This window comes from Brachyistius frenatus, unplaced genomic scaffold (assembly GCF_029030835.1).
Source record: "Brachyistius frenatus isolate BFR_SWC_R1_liver_20210118 unplaced genomic scaffold, ASM2903083v1 Contig_6, whole genome shotgun sequence".
Classification (NCBI taxonomy): Eukaryota; Metazoa; Chordata; class Actinopteri; family Embiotocidae; genus Brachyistius; species Brachyistius frenatus.
Window position 1 is genome coordinate 1920646 of NW_027210605.1, and position 22358 is coordinate 1943003.

At 37.9% G+C, this 22358-nt stretch overlaps 1 protein-coding gene across 2 annotated transcripts in view; it reads left to right on the forward strand.

Moving 5' to 3' along the window:
• Positions 1-686: 686 nt before the first annotated feature.
• slc12a5b (solute carrier family 12 member 5b) overlaps positions 687-22358 on the forward strand; it is a 44084-nt gene continuing 22412 nt past the window's right edge. For both annotated transcript variants that reach the window (XM_069724103.1, XM_069724111.1), the window contains exon 1: positions 687-827. In XM_069724103.1, coding sequence (XP_069580204.1) covers positions 773-827 — 55 coding nt within the window. In that variant the 5' untranslated portion in view covers positions 687-772. The remainder of the gene's footprint in view (positions 828-22358) is intronic.

Genomic DNA, 22358 nt, shown 5'->3' on the forward strand with positions numbered 1-22358 from the left:
GCCTCTGTGTGTGTGGTAACGGTGAGAGGCTTGCATTTTAAGTTCCTAGAGTTATACAAGTGCAGCCTGCAGCTCTCCCACAGATAATGGACCATGAGCATGCAGGAAAATATAAAAGAGGAATTCAGGGTGGGGGGAATATAACAAAAGAGAAATGAATACACAGTAATGAAATGGATTCATGTCTTCCGTCTGAAAAGAACATCAAAGGAGATGCTTAATCTCAGGAGGCAGTACTTTGTTATCTGATGTGCATCCCCTCTGTGTCTCAATCCCTCTCCATCCATCCCTCGCTCATGATGAGATGGATGATGATGACCGTGCATGAGGCGGGGTGGGGAGGGGGGGGGATAGAGGGATAATACCTTCTGAATACATGATGAATGTAGTCATCAGGCTTAAACTGAATGGGGGGGGGAGTGAGTGTCACGCAGAGACCAAGAGCGTGCATGTGAATGACACCGAGCACCATCATCAACTCTCCCCTCTCTCTCTGTCAGTCTCTCTCTCCTGCTCCTGAGGAGACACAGAGGGAATCACGCATCAGACAAGACAAGTGAAAGAGAGTGCAAAATATAGCTTTCCTTTCTCTCCTGTGATTTCTTTCTTTTTTTTTTTTTTTTTAACTGATCAACTAGTGGAAAAAGGAAAGAGGCAGTGATACGCAGAAGTAAAGCGCATCTTGTCTTTGGCTTCTGCCCACCCAGAGCTTTTTTCTCAGCAACAAGATCAAGAGCTGTACTCAGTTCACACAGGCTGAGGAGGAGAGGGGATGCTGAACAACATGACAGACTGCGAGGAGGGAGAGGGGGGACCCAACAGTCAGGGTGAGTGACGAAATCTGCCACAGACATCTGATGAGTGTGTGGCAGTGCTTGTGGACCTGGGTGCGTCAGTTTGCATATGTGTGTGTGAGTGTCAGCGTGGGTGCTGAGAGCGAGCACACACGTGTCAGCAAGGGAAAGTTAGGGAAACAAGATTATGTCAATTCCGGGTTTACAGAGGTCAGAGCTTGTCCTATAAAATCTGCTTTTTTTCTGTGGAAAAGAACAGAGAAAAACAGACGACCAACTAAATGTTTCATTTTGTTTAAATTTCTGACTGATGCACAAAACTCCCACATGTTTAGAACAAAAAGTGGTTATCCTCTTGTCAAGTATCTGTCTGCTGTATCGCACCTTCACTTGCATCTTGCACATTACACCTCCTGGGGTTGCAACCTCCATCTGCTCAACCTGTTCAGACGTTCTCCTCTTTCCTCTTGAATGTGCTCCACCAGGGATTCATCGGATGCCTGTAGATTCTTACAAAAGGTTCTACAAAAAGGTTTCCAGGAGACTGAGTGCAGCCCCGACACAACGTCGTTCATTCATTCTCAAACTCATTCATGTCTCTCCCCATCAAGACCATCTTCCCCAGGAGCAATATCTGCCTTTCATAATGGTCCCAGTGAATGGCTTTGAGTGTTTGTGTGCACGTATATATACAGTCTGAGTGTGTCCAAACATGCATGCAAATATGTTTTAGATGGTATATATCCATATATTGTGATATGTTAAAGATGCTGAACAACTTTTTTCAACCACATCTGTTTACCTTGCATTTGCTTTTAATTAGATGTTACAAGAGGTGCAATATTTAATCAATTGTGAGAAAATGTACTTAATAGATAAAATAATTATTCTTTTACTTATTTTTCAAGAAAATGGGGCAAATATTATCGAGTTTGAACCACTCAAATGTGATTATTGTCTGTTTTTTTGTTTTTTTTTAACCTCTTTTTCTGCTGGTGGTCAGAAAAAATAGCAAACTGAAGACATTACCCTTTGCAATTTCTTATATTATTTTGACATTAACTGCTCACAAAAGTAATTGTTAATTGCATTTAGTTTTTTTTCTCTATATGTGTGTATCTGTGTGTGCATCTGTGTACACACCAACAAGGGGAAATCCACCAGTGTTGTAAGGCAGGATAAATTATGTACTACTAAGGCAAATTCATTTTAAAATCACTGAAATTTTTCCAAATCCATTGAGATGCTGAGCCCGTATCTGCATCACCTGTGTTTTGATAATTTGGACCTGAGTTATGTCAGTGTGTGTTGATTATTTCCTTAAAACTTTGACACCTGTCACACACACATATTGTTCTTAGTACTTATCAGTTTATGCATTTGTAAAAACAGAAATATATGCATTATATTGGACAGAGTGGCTTCATTGCTAGCTGTGTGTGTGTGTGTGTGTGTGTGTGTGTGTGTGTGTGTGTGTGTGTGTGTGTGTGTGTGTGTGTGTGTGTGTGTGTGTGTGTGTGTGTGTGTGTGTGTGTGTGTGTGTGTGTGTGTGTGTGTGTGTGTGTGTGTGTGTACATTTTGAACATGACATGAGGGTGGTCACTTCAAGTGGTTTACTGATTTTGACTGGCTTTGGCTTACTTGGGGTCTTTGTCCTTACTGGACTTGTTTCTTTGAACATGAGAATCAATACATACAGCAAATTCTTATGTGTATTTTGAAGAGAAACATTTTTCTGCAACTGGAAGATTTTTTTACTTTTTCATTCTACCGACTGGCTGACTTGGCATTCCCCTCAAGGCCTGTTGTTTCAAAGGATTAAGGCAGAAAATTGGATTACGAGGACAGTTACTTTATATTGGGTTGAAATTCAGTCTACAATGACTTTTTTCATTTTTATAAGAGCAATTCATCAACCTGTATAACTCCTTCGACACATTCACATCTTCTTAAAGGAACTATACCGTGTACAAATGCCATTATGTGTGTATAGAGCAGTGCTGTGAGGCTTTAGTTGTGAGGAAGTTGTGGTCCTTATGTCTCCATTAGCCTTATTCCAAAATGAATAGCATGTTTTGTGCTTGTTCAGATAGGTGTAGGCCAGACCTGGGCATTGTGTGGCCCGCGGACCACATGTGGCCCTCTGGTTGATTCTGACTGGCCCGTGTGAGGTTGATTGGAAATTACAAAATAAGCATATTTTCTAATTTTACCTCTTGCATGGACTAAAGCTGCAGTGCTTTTATTTTAATTGAAGTGTTTTATCACGTAATGACGCAAAACGTAAATCAAACACGTGCGCATGATTGAATCAAGTGTACGAGCAGTCACAACTCACGAGACGACTTTAGCCCTCAAAAATGTCCACTCGTGCTAAAAAAAAAAAAAAAAAAGAAAAGAAAGGTAGACGCCTGCAGGGTTTTCAACCAAAAAAAATGGACTGCTAATTATTTATTTACTGAAGTCGGAGGTAAAGCCGTGTGTTTAGTTTGTGGAGAGCAGATCGCCGTGTTTAAGGATTACAATCTGAGTCGGCATTACGAGACGAAACACGCGGAGAAATACACAAACTTGACTGATGCTGAAAAGACGGCGGCATCGGAAGCTTTGCTGGCTAAGCTACAAAAGCAGCAAAGCTTTTTTTTTTTTTTTTTTTAACCAAGCTTCACACAGCCAGGGATGACCAACCAAGACCAGCTTTGTGATATCTCACAAAATCGCTAAAAACAGTAAAGCCATTCTCGGAGGGGGAGTTTGTCAAAGAGTTCTTGGTGGACTCTGCAGCACTAATATGCCCTGAAAAAAAAAAAAAAAGAAGCATTTGAGCAAGTCCCGCTATCCAGGCGAACCGAGACAAGAAGGATCGAGGACATGGCGGCGAATCTGGAGCTTCAGCTGCAACGTGAAGTGTTACGTTTTGACTTTTTCCCTCCTTGGCTTTGGACGAGAGCTGCGATGTCCGTGACACAGCCCGGTTACTCGTATTCGTCCGTGGGATAAAGGACTTCAAGATTAACGGAGGAGCTGTGCAGCACTGCGGTCAATGATGTTGGTTCTCTTTGGCTCTGCCTACATATGTGAACAAACATTCTCAGTGATGAAGTTTACAAAATCCAGGTATAGATCCTCTCTCACTGATGATCATCTGGCAGCTGTGCTTCGCATCTCCACCTCAGACATTCAACCTGACTTTGATGCACTTGTGAAAGCCCAACAGAGACTAGATTTCTCTCACTGAACAAGAAAAAAAAGAACTGAAAAAAAATAAAAAATCAAATGAGGTGGTTAGACTAGAAATGCTGGCATGTAAAGGCACCAATTAGCAGTGAACTGGGACACTTTCTTCGGAGGCCTTTTTCTCAAAATCACAGTTCAGCGACAATCGTTATAATATGATGTATCTTACTATTTGGAGTACAAAGACAGTATTGTGGTGTCTTTAGAAAGCTAAGAACCTCTTTCCAACAGTATATGGAACTCAAAATGTGTTTTGGGGTGAATGTGCCTGAAAATGATCACTAACATAATGAGTCACAAATGGTAAAAACATTCACGTTTTGGTGTTTTATTGAATAAATGACATTTTTTGTAAGGCAACCTCACTTTTTCATTGCTTAATCATAACATGCAATACTCTTACCAGTCTTACCAGCTTGTCAAAACAATGCTATATACTGCTTTTATAAAGAAATATAATTAATATTATGCAGAATTGAGTTCAGCCTTTTGGCCTGGCCCTCCACAATATTTTCTGTTTCTCATGTGGCCCCATGGAAAAAATAATTGCCCACCCCTGGTGTAGGCTATAGTTAATTAGGTACATGGAACTTGTTGGCTTTTTTGATATGTTTGGAAAAACATGATCCTTTTTTATTTATTGCCTTCTGATAAAGATGATATACATGAAAAACACCGCATGGAAAATTTGCTTTTCTATCATTTATCCAACATAAATATGCATAAATATAAATAAATATTTAATGTTATTCCAACTACTGTTTCCTACTTTTTAGAAATATGTTTTTGTCATTCTTTTACATAATTGTCCATCAGCCTCAGACATTGGTTTGCTAAAGTTTTTGCCCACTCTTCCATCCAAAATTGATGTTGTTGGGTTTTGTTGCTTGTGCTGCCTGTCTCAAATTCCCCACATTTCAACGGTATTCAAATCTGGGATTTAACTCGGCCAGTTCATGACCCTCAACTTCTTCTTTCTGAGCAATTCATTGGTGGATTTGATAATGCGTTAAAGTTTATTATCTGTTAAAAGATCCCCCTCTAGCTCAACTTTAACTTTGGAACAAATGCTTCAATGATGAAAGCGAATTTATAGTTGAAGCCGATATTTGCTGATAAGTTTATTGGCAGAATGTAGTTTTTCTCAAATGTTCTTTTTGGATGACAAATGCTTTTTCCTGGCATGCAGGTCAATTCTTTTTTATCTCTCTCTGATTGTAGACTCATGCATGTTGTCACCAACTGGTGTAACAGTTACCTGCAGATCCTGAATTCAAATTTTGAGGATTTTGGAGACTTCTTTTTGCATCCGATGAGCTGATCTTTTGCTGATTTCACTGGGGCAGCCAAAGTGTCAGTTGTGTAACATCTGTGCCACTTGTTGATCATTTTCCTTGCTTTGCAGTGATATATTTCAAATGAATTGGGCAAAGACATGATTTAATGCTCATTTATTCAGTCTTTAGTTTTTAAAAGCAAAATCACACCTTTGCATATAACTTCACTTTGATATTTGTTGATAAGGAAAATACTTTTTTTTTTAAATAATCAAATTTTGATCAACCCCCTAAAGCTGCTAAGACCCAAATTACACATATATTTTCAAGACGATGACCCTAATCCTGCAAAGAAATTTTAACTTCTTGGGTGTATCAAACATGCAGCAGAGGAACATTGACCTTTTGCTTTTAAAGGTCATGATGTAGCTACACCATCACACCAAAGGGGTGAATAATGAGGTGGCATCAAGGGTGCAATTACCATCATGCTGTAGTGTGATCACGCAATGTACAGAGCACAAGAGTTTCTAATGACTGTCACACTTGTACAGAGATCTCATTATAGTGAGCTTTTTTAACAAAGAAGGCAAGATGAGGGACTGATGAGATCCCTGGAGGCTGCACACTTGACAATCAAAATGGGTGAATTCTAATCAATAAGCTCGACAGGCAAGATAGTGATGTAAAAAGTGGAATTATATATTGATGATTTAATCTTTGGGCAGGTTTGCTAGTAAAAATATTTTAGTGCATTTTGTGTTTCATAATTTATTTTTTTTTTAAAAAGGCTTTTTTCAATGGACTTTGGTTGTAAATTGCTTTTCAATTCTGTTCCCTATCAAATGTGTCAACCCCACTATTAGGTCTGTCTGTAAAAGTAAAAAAGTACTTCATTAAGTTAAAAATTGTCACATAAATAATCAAATCTTAGTATTACAAACAAAATGCACCTTAAGTATCAATACTCATAATGGATCCATCTGAAATGATAGTTTTAGTTTACTGGAAACTTATAAGATTACTGGATAGATAATTGAATATTGATGTTATGCAAATAACATATTAGTAAAGCTGATTTTAAGAACTTTGTTGAGTGCATCATGAGACTTTCAAACCAATCAAATACAGAAATACAGTAAAATATTGGAAATGGCAGTTCACTCTACCTTACGGTTACAGCTGGGTTTACAATGGAGCTGTAGTCACCAACATATTATTTGTATGTGGAGCAGCTGGCGCTGGAGATAAACAAAGGTCACGTCAATGTCAAAATTTGGGCAGCATTTATGTAAAAGCATGTAACAACAGCATGTGTGAGTAAGGCAGGATCAAAGGTTAGGATTTTATTATAAAACAGGAGCTGGTAGATGAAAAAAATTATACTGTTGAAAGAATAAGCCAGAGCACAGCAAAATAAACCAACAGTATTTTAGCTTTGGACAAAAAGCATCAAGATATCAAGCCCCTGAACAATGTTGTTTAGTTATCCTTATTCCTAAAATTATTTTCAGACAAACAGAAAAAAAATCGTTCGTTAAAATATTCCCAGTCATTCGACACATTTTTAGTGTGCGTTCAGCGCTGAGGGCTTTCGTCAGGTCTTGTTAATTATGGATTTTAGATGTTTGGATGCACTGCTATTTATTTTAAAGGCTTGCTCACACAGGCAATAACAGGACTGCTTGTCGTATGTGTCCTTGTCCTTGTCCTTGTTGAGCTCTGGGGGAAGATGGTCTGGAATTGCCCTCTTGGGGTTGTTTAGACTGAATGATTAAACCTTGGCTGGAAGCACTGTACATGAACACACACAAACACAACATACAGTGACAGTGTTAACACAAAACACTCTAGACAAAGGGAACATTATTTTGCCTGTGCTTGTCATCTGCAAACAGCCAGCAGCAGGAGAAATGTGCTGTTAGTTTACACATACAGACCCTGTTAGCTATCAAATGTGAAACAATCAAACACATTTAAAAAGTATTATCATCTTGCTCTGACAGCAAATAGTTTTTCAAAATGTACTCCTTTAAGTAGATTTAACTGATTTGTTATTGCTTTGTTGTGTTAGGTGTTAATCATTTACTTGATCAGCGACCAGGTCATCAGCGACTTTGCTGACTGAGAAACAATTAAGGTAAAACAATCCTGCTGGAAGTGATTATTTTCAATAACGTGCAGTGACTCATAAGAGTGACCTGCACAATGGGAAGCAGTATTTTCAAACCTGGGAAGTCGGGGCCCTGTCTAATGTCACAAGATAATCTGAAGGGTTGTGAAATTAAAGCAGAAAAAAAAAATAATGTTTCTGTTTCACCAAATTGTGTACGTTTTCAGACTGTCCACTAATCTTGGGTTTTGCTCCAGGGAATTAGATTTAGGATTTTTTTTTCAGGCCTATTCTAATGAAGGATGGTCCGTCTGCCTACCCCTTTTGTTCCAGAAAATCTCAACAACGATTAGATGGACTGCAATAAAATAATGTGCTGACATGTTCCACAGATAATAATACTGCCCTTGGCCATGCCCTGAATTTCTATCTCATGGAATTTCCTTCATATATTTGAGGCACCGAAAAGATGAATTGTAATGACTTGGATGATCTTCTGACTATACCTGTAATGCCACAAGTGGGTCAACATTTTTCATTGTTACTTAACAATTATTGAATGGATAGCTGTGAAGTTTGGTAAAGTTATTTGTGTTCATCAAGTCAAAGGTTTTTCAAAACAGAACTCACTGGGGACCAATTTTCCAGGGACCTTCAGATGTACTTTGGATATAGTGTTAAAGCTTTAACGGTAAAGTTTAACACTATAATTCATTTCATGTTGTCTAGTTTGTTTCCTAAGTACACAACAGCATTGTTTGTGGGCTTTTTAACCAACGATACTTGTTGAAATCATTCTGATAGCACAAGGAGCTTTCAAGTTGGATTTTGGTCCTGTATCCGCCCTGAAAGTAATTTCCAGGCAAGACTGGCTTTTGGTTGTAGATTGCGCTGCGGCAGATGACATTTGCATTAAGTCAAGCTTTCCTCAACTTCCCTCTGTAGTAAAGCTGGGTGCTCTTTGAGTCTTTTGAGCTCAGCGAGGGTGCAGTGCTGCAAAGGCTGGACTTATTCTCAATGAACAGAGGCCTTGTTAGCTTTTTGAATCTGTGTAGCTGCATATGTGTGAACGCCTTTAAGCGGATGAACAAGCATATCTTCAGATTATCATGGTGTCCCTTTAAACATTTTTGGAAATACTCTTACTTGTTCTATTCCAGTAAATTAATAAGAAGATTGATACAAATCTCGTGTTTGTAAATATGTTTCTAGTTAAACTCAGCACAAAGACTCAAGCTAGCCTTGTTCTGGCAAAGGCAACCAAATCCCCCTCAAGCAGTTAACATGCTATGTTTTTATGACTAATCCGAGCTGTGCTTTTATGGTGGTAATGTGTTGGATGAATTCTTGCCTCGACACCTTTTCACACTAATGTTTTTATGCATTTACATACAATGTGTAAGCAAATAGATCATTTTCCCAAACTGCAGAACTATTCCATCAAATGAAATCTGATACATACAGTATGCAACCTCTGATCTCACTATAATAACAATGGTGGACATTCTGCATTAACCTATGGGCAATCAGACAAATTGATTTGGATTCAAACACCAGTGGATGAGCTAACAACATCTGGCAAGCAGATTAACTCCATCTCAGTGGGCTGTGGTAATTTCACTGAAAGAGAGAAGGGTCACCTGACACATTTTGTATCAATGCACAGCCTAAGCAGATGATGTAGATGGCACTTTATTGTCTGCACCAGGGACACAACAGATGCAGTTGCTTTGCTGTATTATCACATTATCATTGGTTATTCATATTGAAATATCAGAAGCAAAAGTATAATTTTTGTTATTGCACAGTAACAAGCAATAACTAAGAAATGCATCAGGGGAACAGCATCTATTGAAAGCCTTGACATGTTTATCATTTCTACAGAAGAATGAGCGCTACCTCTTACAATTTTCTTACTCTGACATGCATCATGTTAATTACATCAAACAGGAAATACAAATATCATTTATTTACTTGGATAGTCCACAGAAATGTAGTGCATGTTAATGAGACAGGCTGACTATGCATTTTGTGTTTCATTCTTCTTTTAGAGTGGTAGTGGACATGAACAGTCGTGCAATTCTACATCAGGCATTATCTCATTGCAGAGGAGTGCTGTATTATGCAAAGCTGCACTCTTAATGCCATGTAAAGGATTTTATTGTTGCTGCTTGCCTGTAATTTCACTGATGTATCCTCAGCTGACTTAATAAACTGCCTCAAAACAGACTATTTTAAGCAGCTTCCTGCTCTGTCTGCAAACAAAAGTGACAACTGTGCGCCTAAAAAGTAACTCAAAAACAATGAGTTTAAATAAGTAAAACGCTCCATACAGCTACTTTCACATTACATGCCTACTCATAACATTAACTGATAAAATATTTATTAGAGCCAGTAATAGCATGCAACCAAATATATTTAGAATAAATATTATTTTGAATTTTGCTCGAGGCCCAAAGTCAAATTGAACAGCATTTCAAAAAAAGTTAAATATTAGAGAAAGGCTCAAATATGAAGAAGTTAAAACTGTGTTCACCTAAAACAAGCTACATCCGTAAAATGCTCCTCTTGAATTGATGCATCAGTATTATCAACGCAGTTACAACCTAAATAATCATCATCATTATCATCATCATTCATGGGTACCCTTTTATTTTTGGTGATAATCCCACTTTTCTTCAAGTAGAATTTTAAATGCAGAACTTTTACTTGTAATGAATTACAAGGTGTCATTAATTACATTAATCTGTTGGAACTTGTGCTTAAGAATCTTTATACTTTACCACCGTTGCTTATAGCATCTCTATGAGTAAAGAAAGATCACCCATGGTCTTAAACTCTGTGAACCATACTTGCATTCCCCCACTTCTGAATGACAGCAAGTGGTCATTTTCAGGAAAATGTAAAAACAACATTTTAAGAGTTTTGACAGACAATAAATTCTCTCCTATTGCTATTACGACAGTCTCACATTCAGACATGGAACTCATGCTCTTCTGTTCTGACACCCTCTTTCTACCATAAGGCAGTTTGAAGTGACTCACTGAGCCTTTGACCTTTACTAAAACCGTGATCACACTGCAGAGGCCGACACCATGAGGTCAAGAAACAGAGCAGCTGAACTGCAAAAAGAGAGGGGGGAATAGTCACAGAGCTCTCCTCTAATCCTCCCACTGAGCTACAACATCTCTCCCACCAAGTCATCTTAGATTGGAGATTATGAAGTACAGTGCAGTCTAATCCTTTCTTCCTTATAACTTTCCCTCCCGCAGCTCGCTCACAGCAGTCCAGTCACATCACCCAGTCTGTAGAGAAAACTGAAACCATCGCTTTTTCTCCTCACACCAACTGTCATGATCAAAGAATATAAGTGTGGTAGTCATAATTTGACCGTTTCAGAGAAACTAAATTACCTTGGCAGACTGTGTACTTTCTGTTTTGCAGGAGATTAAGGTGTCATCAAATGCCATCAAATGTTGAAAATAAGAAAAAACTACTTGTAACTAGGCTACTGAATATTTTAAAATAATCACTTGTTTGCACATTTTTGTCCTTTTCTACATCTTATTGTTATTGTAATTTATTGCCAATATAATAATCGCTCATCATGACATGGATATAAGCCCCATAGTTTCCAGTCTGTCTGTGAATACAAGGTGGGGGGGAGCTAAAATTGTGTTTTTGTGTTTTTGATGTGATGTGGACGGGGATGTTTTCATGTTGGAGAACTTAGGTGCCATTTCAGGTTCTTTCCACTTAATATTTTCCCTCAGATCCCTCAGAACAGTAGAGCTCGGTGTTGACAGTCTGACTCTGGCAACAAATTCATGGTATATAACCATGAATGTCAAAGAAAACCCTTCCAGTTTCGCCGTTGACCTGATGCACCTTTTTTTAGTCTTGTACAGTGATGTTTACACCTCTTGAAGCACAAATATCACTCAAAACACTTCGACAGGCTCATTGATTAATTGTTGTAGGTTTTCTGAAGCATATCAAGCATCTCATGTCCATGAGAAAAATCACTGTGACTAGCGCTCACTAAAATGTGTAACTCAGGTGCAGATGATGATCCAGCGATGAAACTTGGAATACTTGCTCACGAGGGTTATAACTTCACTCTGCTACATGCACATCACAGTGCTACTTAAAATTCACACTCAACAGGAGCAGTCTCTGAACTTTTTTAACGACCCCAGGAAACACTCAGCTATACTGACCACTCAACTGCACCCCAGGCAATGCACTGTCGTTGTCAATTTAAGCAAACATAGCTTTTCTTTTTAATCCTAATATCTAATTAATGATTGAATTATTTTCAGAAGCACCACAAGAAAGCTGATGTAAAGTAGTGTATTTAGATAATGACACCACAATGACTTGTTGAGAAAATTCATTGACTTCATATTCATGAAAAGTTTTAATTATTAGGGCCTGAGTTTTTTTTTGTTGTTGTTTTGTTTTGTTTTGTTTTTTTGGGGTTTTTGTAGTCCGCCCCTAGTGGCCCATAGTGGTATTACACTTCAAGGCACTTCCCCATTGTCTTCACTTATCAGAAGGATCCGGGACTGCATCTGTAACTGTATCTGGACTGTCCACTCTTTATGGTGTTGAAACTTGAGTGAAAATAAACTACATAATTTCTGAAAAAGGAAATAATACACGTCCTTTGTCGAAAATAAAAGGTTTTAACAGAGGAAAAATAAAGGAACACCCACTTGTTCTGGTAGCTTAAAATCACTGATGTCAAGAAATTGTATATATAAATTGCTTTGTACCTGCATTATTGAGTCAGTTTGCTAACATGAGGAGTTTGTTCTATTGTGCTGCTGTTACACTGCAGTTTAGCAGCATTACCCTTCATAGTTGCCTCAGTTAAACACAGTGGGCACTATTTTAGAACACATTAACTAAATGCATTTTTGTGCAAGCTTAAGAACTAACTCATTCTGATACTTTAAATCTAACTTTATGTCAAAACAAAGCCGAACTGTTAAGAAACTACCTGCATCTGTGATGTTATTTGATGGCAAATACTTGTCTGTCTTTCTTTTCTTTGATCATCCTTTTTGCCACATACTTTTTCTTGGTCACTTTCCCAACTCAGTTCTATAGTGTACATGCTTATTCAGAGGTCTTTTCTTTAAATCACACTGTGCTAGATTTCCTCTCTGCCTTTATCTGTAGCTGTTCACTGTGTGCACATCCACACATGCAAAACCACAGAAAAAAAGGTTAGGGAGAAAGAATAAGTGATAACAAGGTGAGGAAAATTTACCTTTGTGGATGGTGAGCATCCCTTTTCTTTGTGGATTAATCGTTTGATGTTGAGGAGAATAAACTGTAGCTGTGTGTGCCGATGAATCATTATAAAGTCTTCTCTGGTTTAACTTTTGCCTTTTTCTTTTTTCTGTATCAAGTAACCTGAGAGGACATTTATTATAGGAAAATTATCTTCAGAGCTTGCTCCACTGTTCCAGAAGTTTAGAGGTCTGATGTGCATGCTTTTTTTTTTCTACCTGCCTATACATCATTTTCTCACCTTTGTCTTCTCAGTGTTGCTGTGTAAAACTCACACTTTGAACATCTCTGTGTTCATTCTGAAGTGAAGTGATATCCAACAAACACAGCACCCAGTTTTTATTTCTTGGTTTCACATCTGACGGATGACTGCAACAAAACTGCTAAGGCCTAAAAAGCATTAGGATTGGTGCTTTTTTTTTTCCAGAAACAAAAGATGATGATCGAGCTCACTGGAATTACCCATAACTTTTTATGTAGAATCTCTAATCCTTCTTATGTGCATCAAAAGACAATATTAAACTGATACCTTTTAAAAAGATAATCAGTAAGGTGCGTAATGTTTGTGGTTTTAGGGAATCTTTTGGTGTTGCAAATAACTAATACAGTTCAGTCCAGCTAAAACATGCAGCTGATGTTACTTCCTGGCGTGAGTCTGTGCCCCGCTCAGCTTTATTACCAGCTAAAGCTCCAAGGGAGAAACACTAATCTGTTTGACATGTTGACTTCGGGGCTCAAAGACCTGTGTTGGGATAAACAAACGCACCCATAAGACTGACTTATGTCGGTGGTTTGTTCAAAGGTCTCAACTATGTTCGCGTGAGGAAAGGGGTTGGTATTGAGATGGTCAAGTTGATGGATGTGTACAAACTTTCAACACCCTAAGTGCACAAAGGGTTTCTTTCAACCATGAAGATTTCCATAACCACAGCAAGTAGTTGTGGTTTCCCAAACTGTACATACAGTATATGAGGACTGAACTCATCATTAACTAAAGAAAAGTTTTGTTTTCAGTTTGATCAGACTGGAAGCATTACTGCCAGCAGCTCCCTAACAATCATCTGTAGCCAGGAGGTTGCTTGTTTAGTTCAGACAAGTTGGTTTTACACTTCAGTGGTATGTAAGGCGTAAACAAATGAAGTACCCTATATGTTAATCCATGAGCTTTAGAGGTGCTGGTAGGGGAATTTTATTCCCTTTGGACGCAGCCAGCGGTTTCCTCTTTTTTCATTTTTTTTTTTCTAAGCTTTCCCCTTTTTAGTTTGCCTTTTAATAGAATTTAATTCATTTTATCTATCTATTTTTTTTTAAATTTTTTTTTAAGCTATTCATACATTTTAACTGGTTTTACCTCTTGGTATATTTTATTGTTGTATTAAACTTTTAAGTTAGTTTTTTTTATTAAATTGTCAATTTGTACATTTTATTAGCTTTTTCTTCTTGGTATAGCCTTTTACTAAATGTTGTTATTTTATTTTAAGTTTTAATTGAATTTAATGAATTTTTTAACTTTATCTAATTCTCTATTTAAGTTGACTTGGTTTTACTGGTCAGCATATCCTTACACTTTATTTTAGTATTTTATTTAACTTTTAATCCTGCCACTGGTGTTTCCATATGACAGATGTGTGATAGGTATTATAACATAGTCATTTCTTGTTTTGTCTGTGGATAGGGGGTTATTTTTAATACTTTAACTACAAAGCACTTTTTGCTAAATTCTTTTCATTGATTGATTGATTAAAATTTGTATCTTTTGCCTTGAGATTTACAAAAAAGGTGACCCATCAGTAGTCTTTTTTCGTGTTATGTCATTGATCACATACAAAATTAAAAGAGACAGAAAAGAACACTGCATCTTTCTCCACTAGGTGCGCACAGTAGCAGTGGATTGGGCAGACAGAGCGGTCAGGTTACTAATGTGTCATAAAACGTCAACTAAACAACTTTTGTTTAGTTTTGCCATATGGACTGCACACTATAACAGACTGGGTCTGTGTATCATTTCTCCATATCCAAGCCTCTGCTGCTTTAACAAACATGTCAGCAAACCCAGGAACAGGGTGGTCTTATTAGCTGCTGAATTGTAGAGGGAATTCTAGTTTTCTTCTGTGAGTGCATGCTATTCTCTTTGGCAAACACGACTGTACGTGTTGGAGCAGCAGAAGGGTAAATTAATTTCACAAGCAGAAGAAGTGTAAATAACTTTCACATGCACCAACATTGTTTTGTTAAACAATAGAAGGCTTCACATCTGGAAATCAGGCTGGTTTGAATCATCTGTGACCCTTCCTTTCTTTTCTGCTTTGAGCATCAGTGCAAGATCTGACATGTTGATGGAAGTTTATGTGCATATGTTTGTCTTCTGGGGAAGTAAAATCATATAAAGTCACACAAACATCTGGGCTTTATGGAAATATGACTTATGAGGCAGAGATTTTATAACTTGATGTTTTCTGCGCAGGATTCCAACCGGTTACCGCAGTTTTAATCGCCATTTGTTGATGTGTGTGAAAAACAGATTATTATTATTTTTTTTTATTTTTTTTGTGACTTTTATCATCAGGGTGTTGTCCATTTTGATGAGCCTGTGTTGACCTCTGGCCTCCTGCGGCATCACCCGCATATCACCATTCCTTCGCTACTTTGACAGCAAGACTATGGACTATTTTTTGTTTTTATTTAAGACACGGTATATAAATAAACACAGTCAATTAATACATTGTTTATTTTACAATAAAATCATTTGACAATAACTTCAAACATTGAAACATATGCCCCAGTGTATTTCACGCTCTAGAAACCTGCATAAAAATAACTGAAGGGGGAAAAGTGCCACATGTGAGACGCAAATGTCTCCTTAGTTTTGTCTGTCCTTACCATTAAAACAGTCATAATGGGGCATTCATTAAGACTAAAGATGGAAATAGCCTGTTTCACCTGAGTGAGAGTGCCACTACACAACATTTTATGCTAGGCCGTGCTGATGTGTTTTGCGGTTTTGCTTTTGAATTTGAAATGTTGGTTTAAGACAATTTTGGAACAGCAAGCGTGCCTTTATCCTGCCAAAAGGCAGCTGTATGTGTGAATACATATCAATTAAATTGCTTTAATGTTGCCCATTCCTAGTTTTACAGGTAGTTTTGTTCATAAAACAAAGAGCAAATTGAAATTTGGACATGTCTGAAGAAAACTCAGGCTGATAGTTACACTTTATTATATCCAGGGGGGACCATGAATGTCTGCACCAAATTTCATTGGAAAAGGGATGGACTGAACGTACAAACTAAACTTGAGCCGGAGCTGCATTTGTTAGGCCAACTTCCTGTGTTTTATTATCCGCCAGGTTATTGTTTATTATTTTATTTGAATGACTTCTGGAGGGTATTGGAGTAAAGTGGGGACAGTGTGTTATTAATGTTATGCTTTTAGAGTGAGACAGAAGAACAATTGAAGGAAAAATTGTTATACATGTGCGTGCCAGGCAGAGCATTACTCCAAATTAAAAACACAGAGTCAAGACCATAAATGACCCTGTCACACTTGGCTGAGTACATGTCAGATGTCATGTCAGCAGCATTAATCCCTGAAAACCTGTCAATAGCTGTTATCAGCCTGTCAAAAGCATCTAGTCAGATGAAAGAGACAAAGTTTTCCTACTGCCCCTTCGTCCCTCTTAACTTATTATTGATACCCGGACCTACTTGAAGTCTCTGCATGAGGCATCAGTGTTTTCTCACTATAGTGACAATTTAACCTGCTGTAACTTCAGTGTCTGTAAAGTTTGTTAAGTAAACAAGACTAAATCTGCTGTCCGGATCACCACCTTTTTCTTTTTGTGTTTAGTATGTACTGCAGCTATCCTTACAAAGTATGGACCGTTGCATGCGGTATACATATGATTAGGACATAGCAGTTCATCATAAAAGTGTGCCCTGAACTTTGACCCTCTTGGTCATATCTGTCGTGATCTGTACGACATTTAAAGGAAAAGGAATGCGATTTGGAACGAGTATGCTTCCTTAAGGCCTCTTCTTCTTCCTTTTGTGAATTGCGACCTGGCAAGTATTAGTGCCACCCACTCTCTTGGCAACTCAGTCGATGTGATATATCTTCTGCAGCCAGAGAAACTTGCTGGCCTGCATGTATTGGGACATACTAAATCATTTTTTGGCAATAGTATCATAGTATTGGAATGCATAGAAAGAGTCTACAGCTATGCTAGCTGCTCTGCAACTAACATACTGATATTTAGGAGGTTCAGTGTGTGTTGTGCTCACCATATTATGTTAGCATTCTTGAACATTTATTATAGCTGAGGCTTTAGTTGTGTTACAACTGGTGAAGCGATGTTACATAATTCCTTTGTTCAATATTATGTCCTTGTTCCTGTTTTGATAGAAAGATTTACATTTAAATTTGATCAATTTTTGTCAGAAAACATCATATTTTAGTGCCGAGTTTCCCTGAGAGACAAACTGGCTGTGCATGACTCAGTGGAAGAGAGTGTCAGTGAGGAGATAGATTTAAATTAAACAAATGACTTCATGGAATTAGCATTAATTCCTCACTTGCAGCAGGCGAGGTGAAAATGAATGAGGTATGTGTGGTTGATGTAATTGTGCAGCTGATTGGTACAGTTCTCTCACATGCAGAAGGTAATTTCTGCCTTCCTCTGTAGCCTCCAGCAGCTGCTGGATAATCCTCTTGAGCCTGCGTCCTATTAAGCTTTTAAAAGCTGGTATAAACTGTCCTTTTTTTATATATTCATGTCACATCAAGGGTACAAATCTGCACCACCCACTGCCTTTCATCTGCATGCTGCAGTGAAATGGCAGCCACCGCTCTGCCCGCTGCAGCATCAGTACCAACATGTTCCTATCTTCCTCTGCAGTGATGTCATCTGTCTGAGCTGATTGCTTCTTATCAATAGGTCATTTAAATCAAGGTTAGAAGACTGATGCAAACAGAAGGATTATCCACTCTCTTTTAAAGCGGATGACTATTCGAGTATGTCAAGTACTTACCTGCAAATCTGATTTGTTTTCCGGGACAAGTGAAAGGAGTTTGCATTTGACGCATTTCTTCCTTGTAATTTAATTATTTTCTTCTTTGTGTGTACATGTTTGTGTTTTGGACAGATTAAGTGGACACAGAGAACCTGGGTTAATGTTCCCTCAAAATCTGGGACCTCCATCTCCAGAAATGTCATAGTTATTATAGAAACAGAATCGAGCCCAAGTTAAGTAAAACCCTGACAGAAATAATTTTACTGCACAAAGAGTAGTTTTACTATTGATATTTTAAATTACATTTTGCTCATAATACTTACATACTTTTACTTGAGTAGGTTTTGCACCCCACTTTTTATTTGTAGCGTGGTATATTGGTATTAGTGTTTGCCTCTGTAAAGGATGTGAATACTGCAGCCACCACTGCCAAAACCAGGAGTTTCATCAAGACCCCTGACTGTGGTTACTTACAGTAAATGCAACAATAACACTTATTTATATATTTAAGTCTTTTCATTGCATTTGGCTTTGTTTGGCAGTTGTCACTTTATGTGTATACTTGTATATAGGCAGCTTTTAAAAGTGAGTACAGATAAATCGTATGTGCTTTTCACACCCCTATAAACCTCTTATATCTCTTCAGTTGCAGGAATTAATCCATGTAAGTCACTTTCGACACTCTTTAATCTTCTAGCCAATGATTCTTTCATGTATAATCAAAGGGAAATGGTCAATCATTGTTTTCATAACAGCCGTCACATTTGCAGAGTTTGGCCACACTATACGTTGTTCAAACCAGAATATTGCTTTATGGTCTCACTGTCAATCGCCTTGAAGGTATTTCTTAGGTTTAAGGCTGAGCTGCAACTTTTAGCCACTTACTGTATGAGCTCAAACTAAAATCTTCAGACGGAGACAGAGATTGAGCACGAGCCCTCAGGTACCAGACAACCTGAGTCAGTTTTCTCTTAAATAAGTTTGAGTTTTTTTTAACGACCCCAATGTGAACTTTGGTTTACAATTTTGTTCGGGGCTGTGTTGCACTGAAGTTCCCTAGAGGAATGACTGAGAATCAACAATTTAGAATAAAAAAATAAATAAAAATTTAACATAACCATAGAAATATTTCAATCATATAGAATTATTGTTACTTAAAAAGAAGCAATAAAACTGCTGTGGCCTTGCACTGACCTTTGAGATCAGCGAGACTAAAACTTTCTGTAAGCAGGTCTAGTGCACAGCGTAGTGCCTTTAATAGCTTCATAAACCTGGAATAAAATATCCAAATTGCTGCAATAACTTAATTAAGCACTAGTAGCATTACAGTTCAGAGCAAGAAGTTTAAAATCAAAATGTCTTGAAATATTACAGCTGCAAAGCATCAGGTCAACCTCAGATATTCTGAAAAAATCAAGTACTGTATCCAAGTATTAACAAAAAACACATCAATTACAGTTTTACCAATAAATGATCTGTGTAATCCTCACCTGTAAGACTGGTGTTAACAGTTTCACGCCTCTGAGAAACAAAACAAAAACTGGCAATTTCTTCAACTGTGAAACTCAAGTTGATGTCAGGATTTTCACATTATGTTAAATCCATGTCTTTATGCTCTGAAGACACAGAAGGAGACCTATTACAGGAATCAGCATGCTTTTATTGTCACTCAGTTTATACAAGTACAATAATGTGAAACACACCGTCTGGTAGACAATAAAGTCAACATAGAAAATAAGCCACAAACAAAACTGTATTCACAATATTTAGCAATAAATAATAAAAAAAATAAAAAAATTTAATTTCCCATCAGAAGGAGAAGCAGAGGGCTTTACACGGCTAAGTCCTCGCAGAGAAAGCAAATCTTTGCCCTCTGGGCAGGAATATTTCTCTGGAGAAGGGTAAAGAGCAATAGCAGGAGTATCCTGTGCAGACAGACAGTAAAATCCCCCAAAATCTTTAATCATATTTAATATATGGTTTGGGAATCTGCAGAACACTGTGTACTGTATGTACAGCCTCAGGCATAAGATGCACAATGTCTTGTTGTATCAAGCATCTTTGTATACCAGCTTGTGTTTATTTTTACAGAAAAACAAGACTAGACATGAGCAGAGTCATGGCATCAGTTATCTGAGGGTGTACAATGCTCACAATAACAATGTTAGCAGCTTAGTGTAGTGGGGTGGCATGCTAACATTTGATAGATTCTAGTAATCTGAGGCTCTCGTTCAGAGGAGGATTGTCAGTAGTTAAGCAAGTATTAAAAAAAATATTAATTTTGACCTGATGAAAGTAGGTCAAAAGATATTCAAAATGCTCCGTCAGAAATGCTTGTCATTTGTTTGAACAGCTTTAGAAATCCTGTCCCCCGACACCTTTCTGACATCAGAAACGGTCTCTGTCAGACCGTTTCTGTAGCTTCCTGAAAGAAAAGCTAAAGCAAGCTAATGTAATACGTGAAAGATATTTGGTCAGATTTTAAAAATATGTTTGAATAAGACATTTTGTAACCTTTACACTAATGTTATATAACTACCCTAAGTAATCCATCACTGTGCAGTTATTAATGCTGGAATTATTGTATTTTAGCTCATAAATTCTCATTACGCACTAACATTTGATAAACCTTATTATTTTTTGTGTTAATGATGAACTAACAGTTACTTCACACAATAGCTGATACCTGTCACAGGATCTCTGAGACCTGACCTCATACACATGTGATTGTGCGCATGTGAAACATATATTTAGCTCATGGGAAGCATTTGGTTTTGGAAGCCCATGTAGATTCCCATGTGAAAAACTTTTCCACATATGTTTATATGCGTTTCATATGTTGTAACATGTTGTAAACATCTGCCATACATGTGATCACGTGTGTGTGTTTTTCTTGTAAGAGATTTAGATTAAAGGCTTCTGAGGAGCTTCTGGAAAGGCAGAACTATATGAAGGTACTTTTAATTAAAGATACAAACATCTCCATGTTGCTACATGACAGACGATATGAAAAATGTAAGTGCAAACATGACGAAACATGATAACAGTCAAAAGTGACCTTGTCACGGTGATGGATCAGTAGATCAATTCGAGCGAGACCTCTGGCTGGTTAGTCACTCAAAGGTCACTGGCGGATTTTAGTGATGGATGAGAAGGGAAAAGCGGCTTCTACTCTGAGGACAGAAATAGACAAGCGAGGTTTGTTTTTGTGCCGCTTAGAAATGGATTATTGTTGACTTTTAGGGAGTGAAATAATGCCTCATAAAAGGAGGTACGGCTTTTACTTGTATGAATGTTTTGAGGGACATTTATTGTTTAGCACTCTCAGTCCTGTGGATAATAACTCAGGGCAGCCAGCAAAGACTCATCACTGCTCATTCACTGACTTCTACACACAGCTTTATTGCATGAGTAACATAAAAAAGTTTTTAGATCTGAGTGTCAGGAGGCAGAGTAAAGACCAGACTGTGAGGAAATGATTTTGCTGCCCCTTGCCACACAGTCAAACACGAGACATTTTCAGTTGTAAAAATTGTCACATCTGAAGACTGAGGTGCAAAATTTACACAAAGAGGAGCATGAAGAACTCATATAAAAGACACACACACACACACATAGGCATTTACTAAAACACTGTTAAATTGCAATTTTGAAAAGCTGATTTCATCCTGACCCCGGAGCAAAAATTAGCTTTAAATGCAAATTTAAATGTCATGGTGGATTACAGAATTCTCAGGTGGTTGGCCTCAACTTAATTTACACTACAAGAGTGGAAGTAAAAGACCCGCTGTGGAGCTTAGCTTCACAAAAAGCAGTTTGACGGGCCTTCTCACAGCAGGTGGCAAAGATGTCTTTGTTATACTACTGTGCAGCTTGAGATTATTTTATCAAACTGGGCGGCTGGAAAAATGCCTCGTCCCCTGAAACTGAACCGCTACGACAGTATTTTTTTATAATAGTTTATATTGGTCTAGATTCAGTAAGAAGTCCAGATGGAAGTGGCAAAAAGTGTTCAGGTGTTTTGAATGTGTTGTGTTCAGGTCTTTAGACGACGCTGACAAAACCTCAACAACGACATAAATCTGAAATGCTTTCAAATCCAGTTTGATAGGCAATGCGTCTTTAGGAGAGCGGCCCATCGTTCAAAGGATTATGTGCTGTGTGAGAGCAGTTTGGCTGGCATCTGATTCTCTTTGCTTTAAAGATTAGCGTATAATACGGATGCAGCTCGGGGAATTGGAAGAGGTGACTTGATTGTGTTGCTTTGAGCAACCAGAGTCTACTCTGTCTGCTGCAGGATGTCACCTCATGTGGCTCTATTCACGACTGTAATAGGCTTTTACATGTCTTTATACTCCAAGCAATGATTTAAAACTTGAATTTTGGTGCTCACTATTGTACAGGTGCTGAAAAGAGGAAGGAGGCAGAGGAACATCCCCTGATGAAAAGACACAGGAGACATTCAAAATATTTTCTAAATGCCCAAAGTGTGAACAGAAATACAAATTCATTTGATTAATGAGGAGTTCCCCACAGTACAGACTTGATCCTAAGGACATGTTACTTACTAGTGTGTGACTGCTAAACCGTCACACAAATACATTGGTACATACAGTTTACCGTTGTA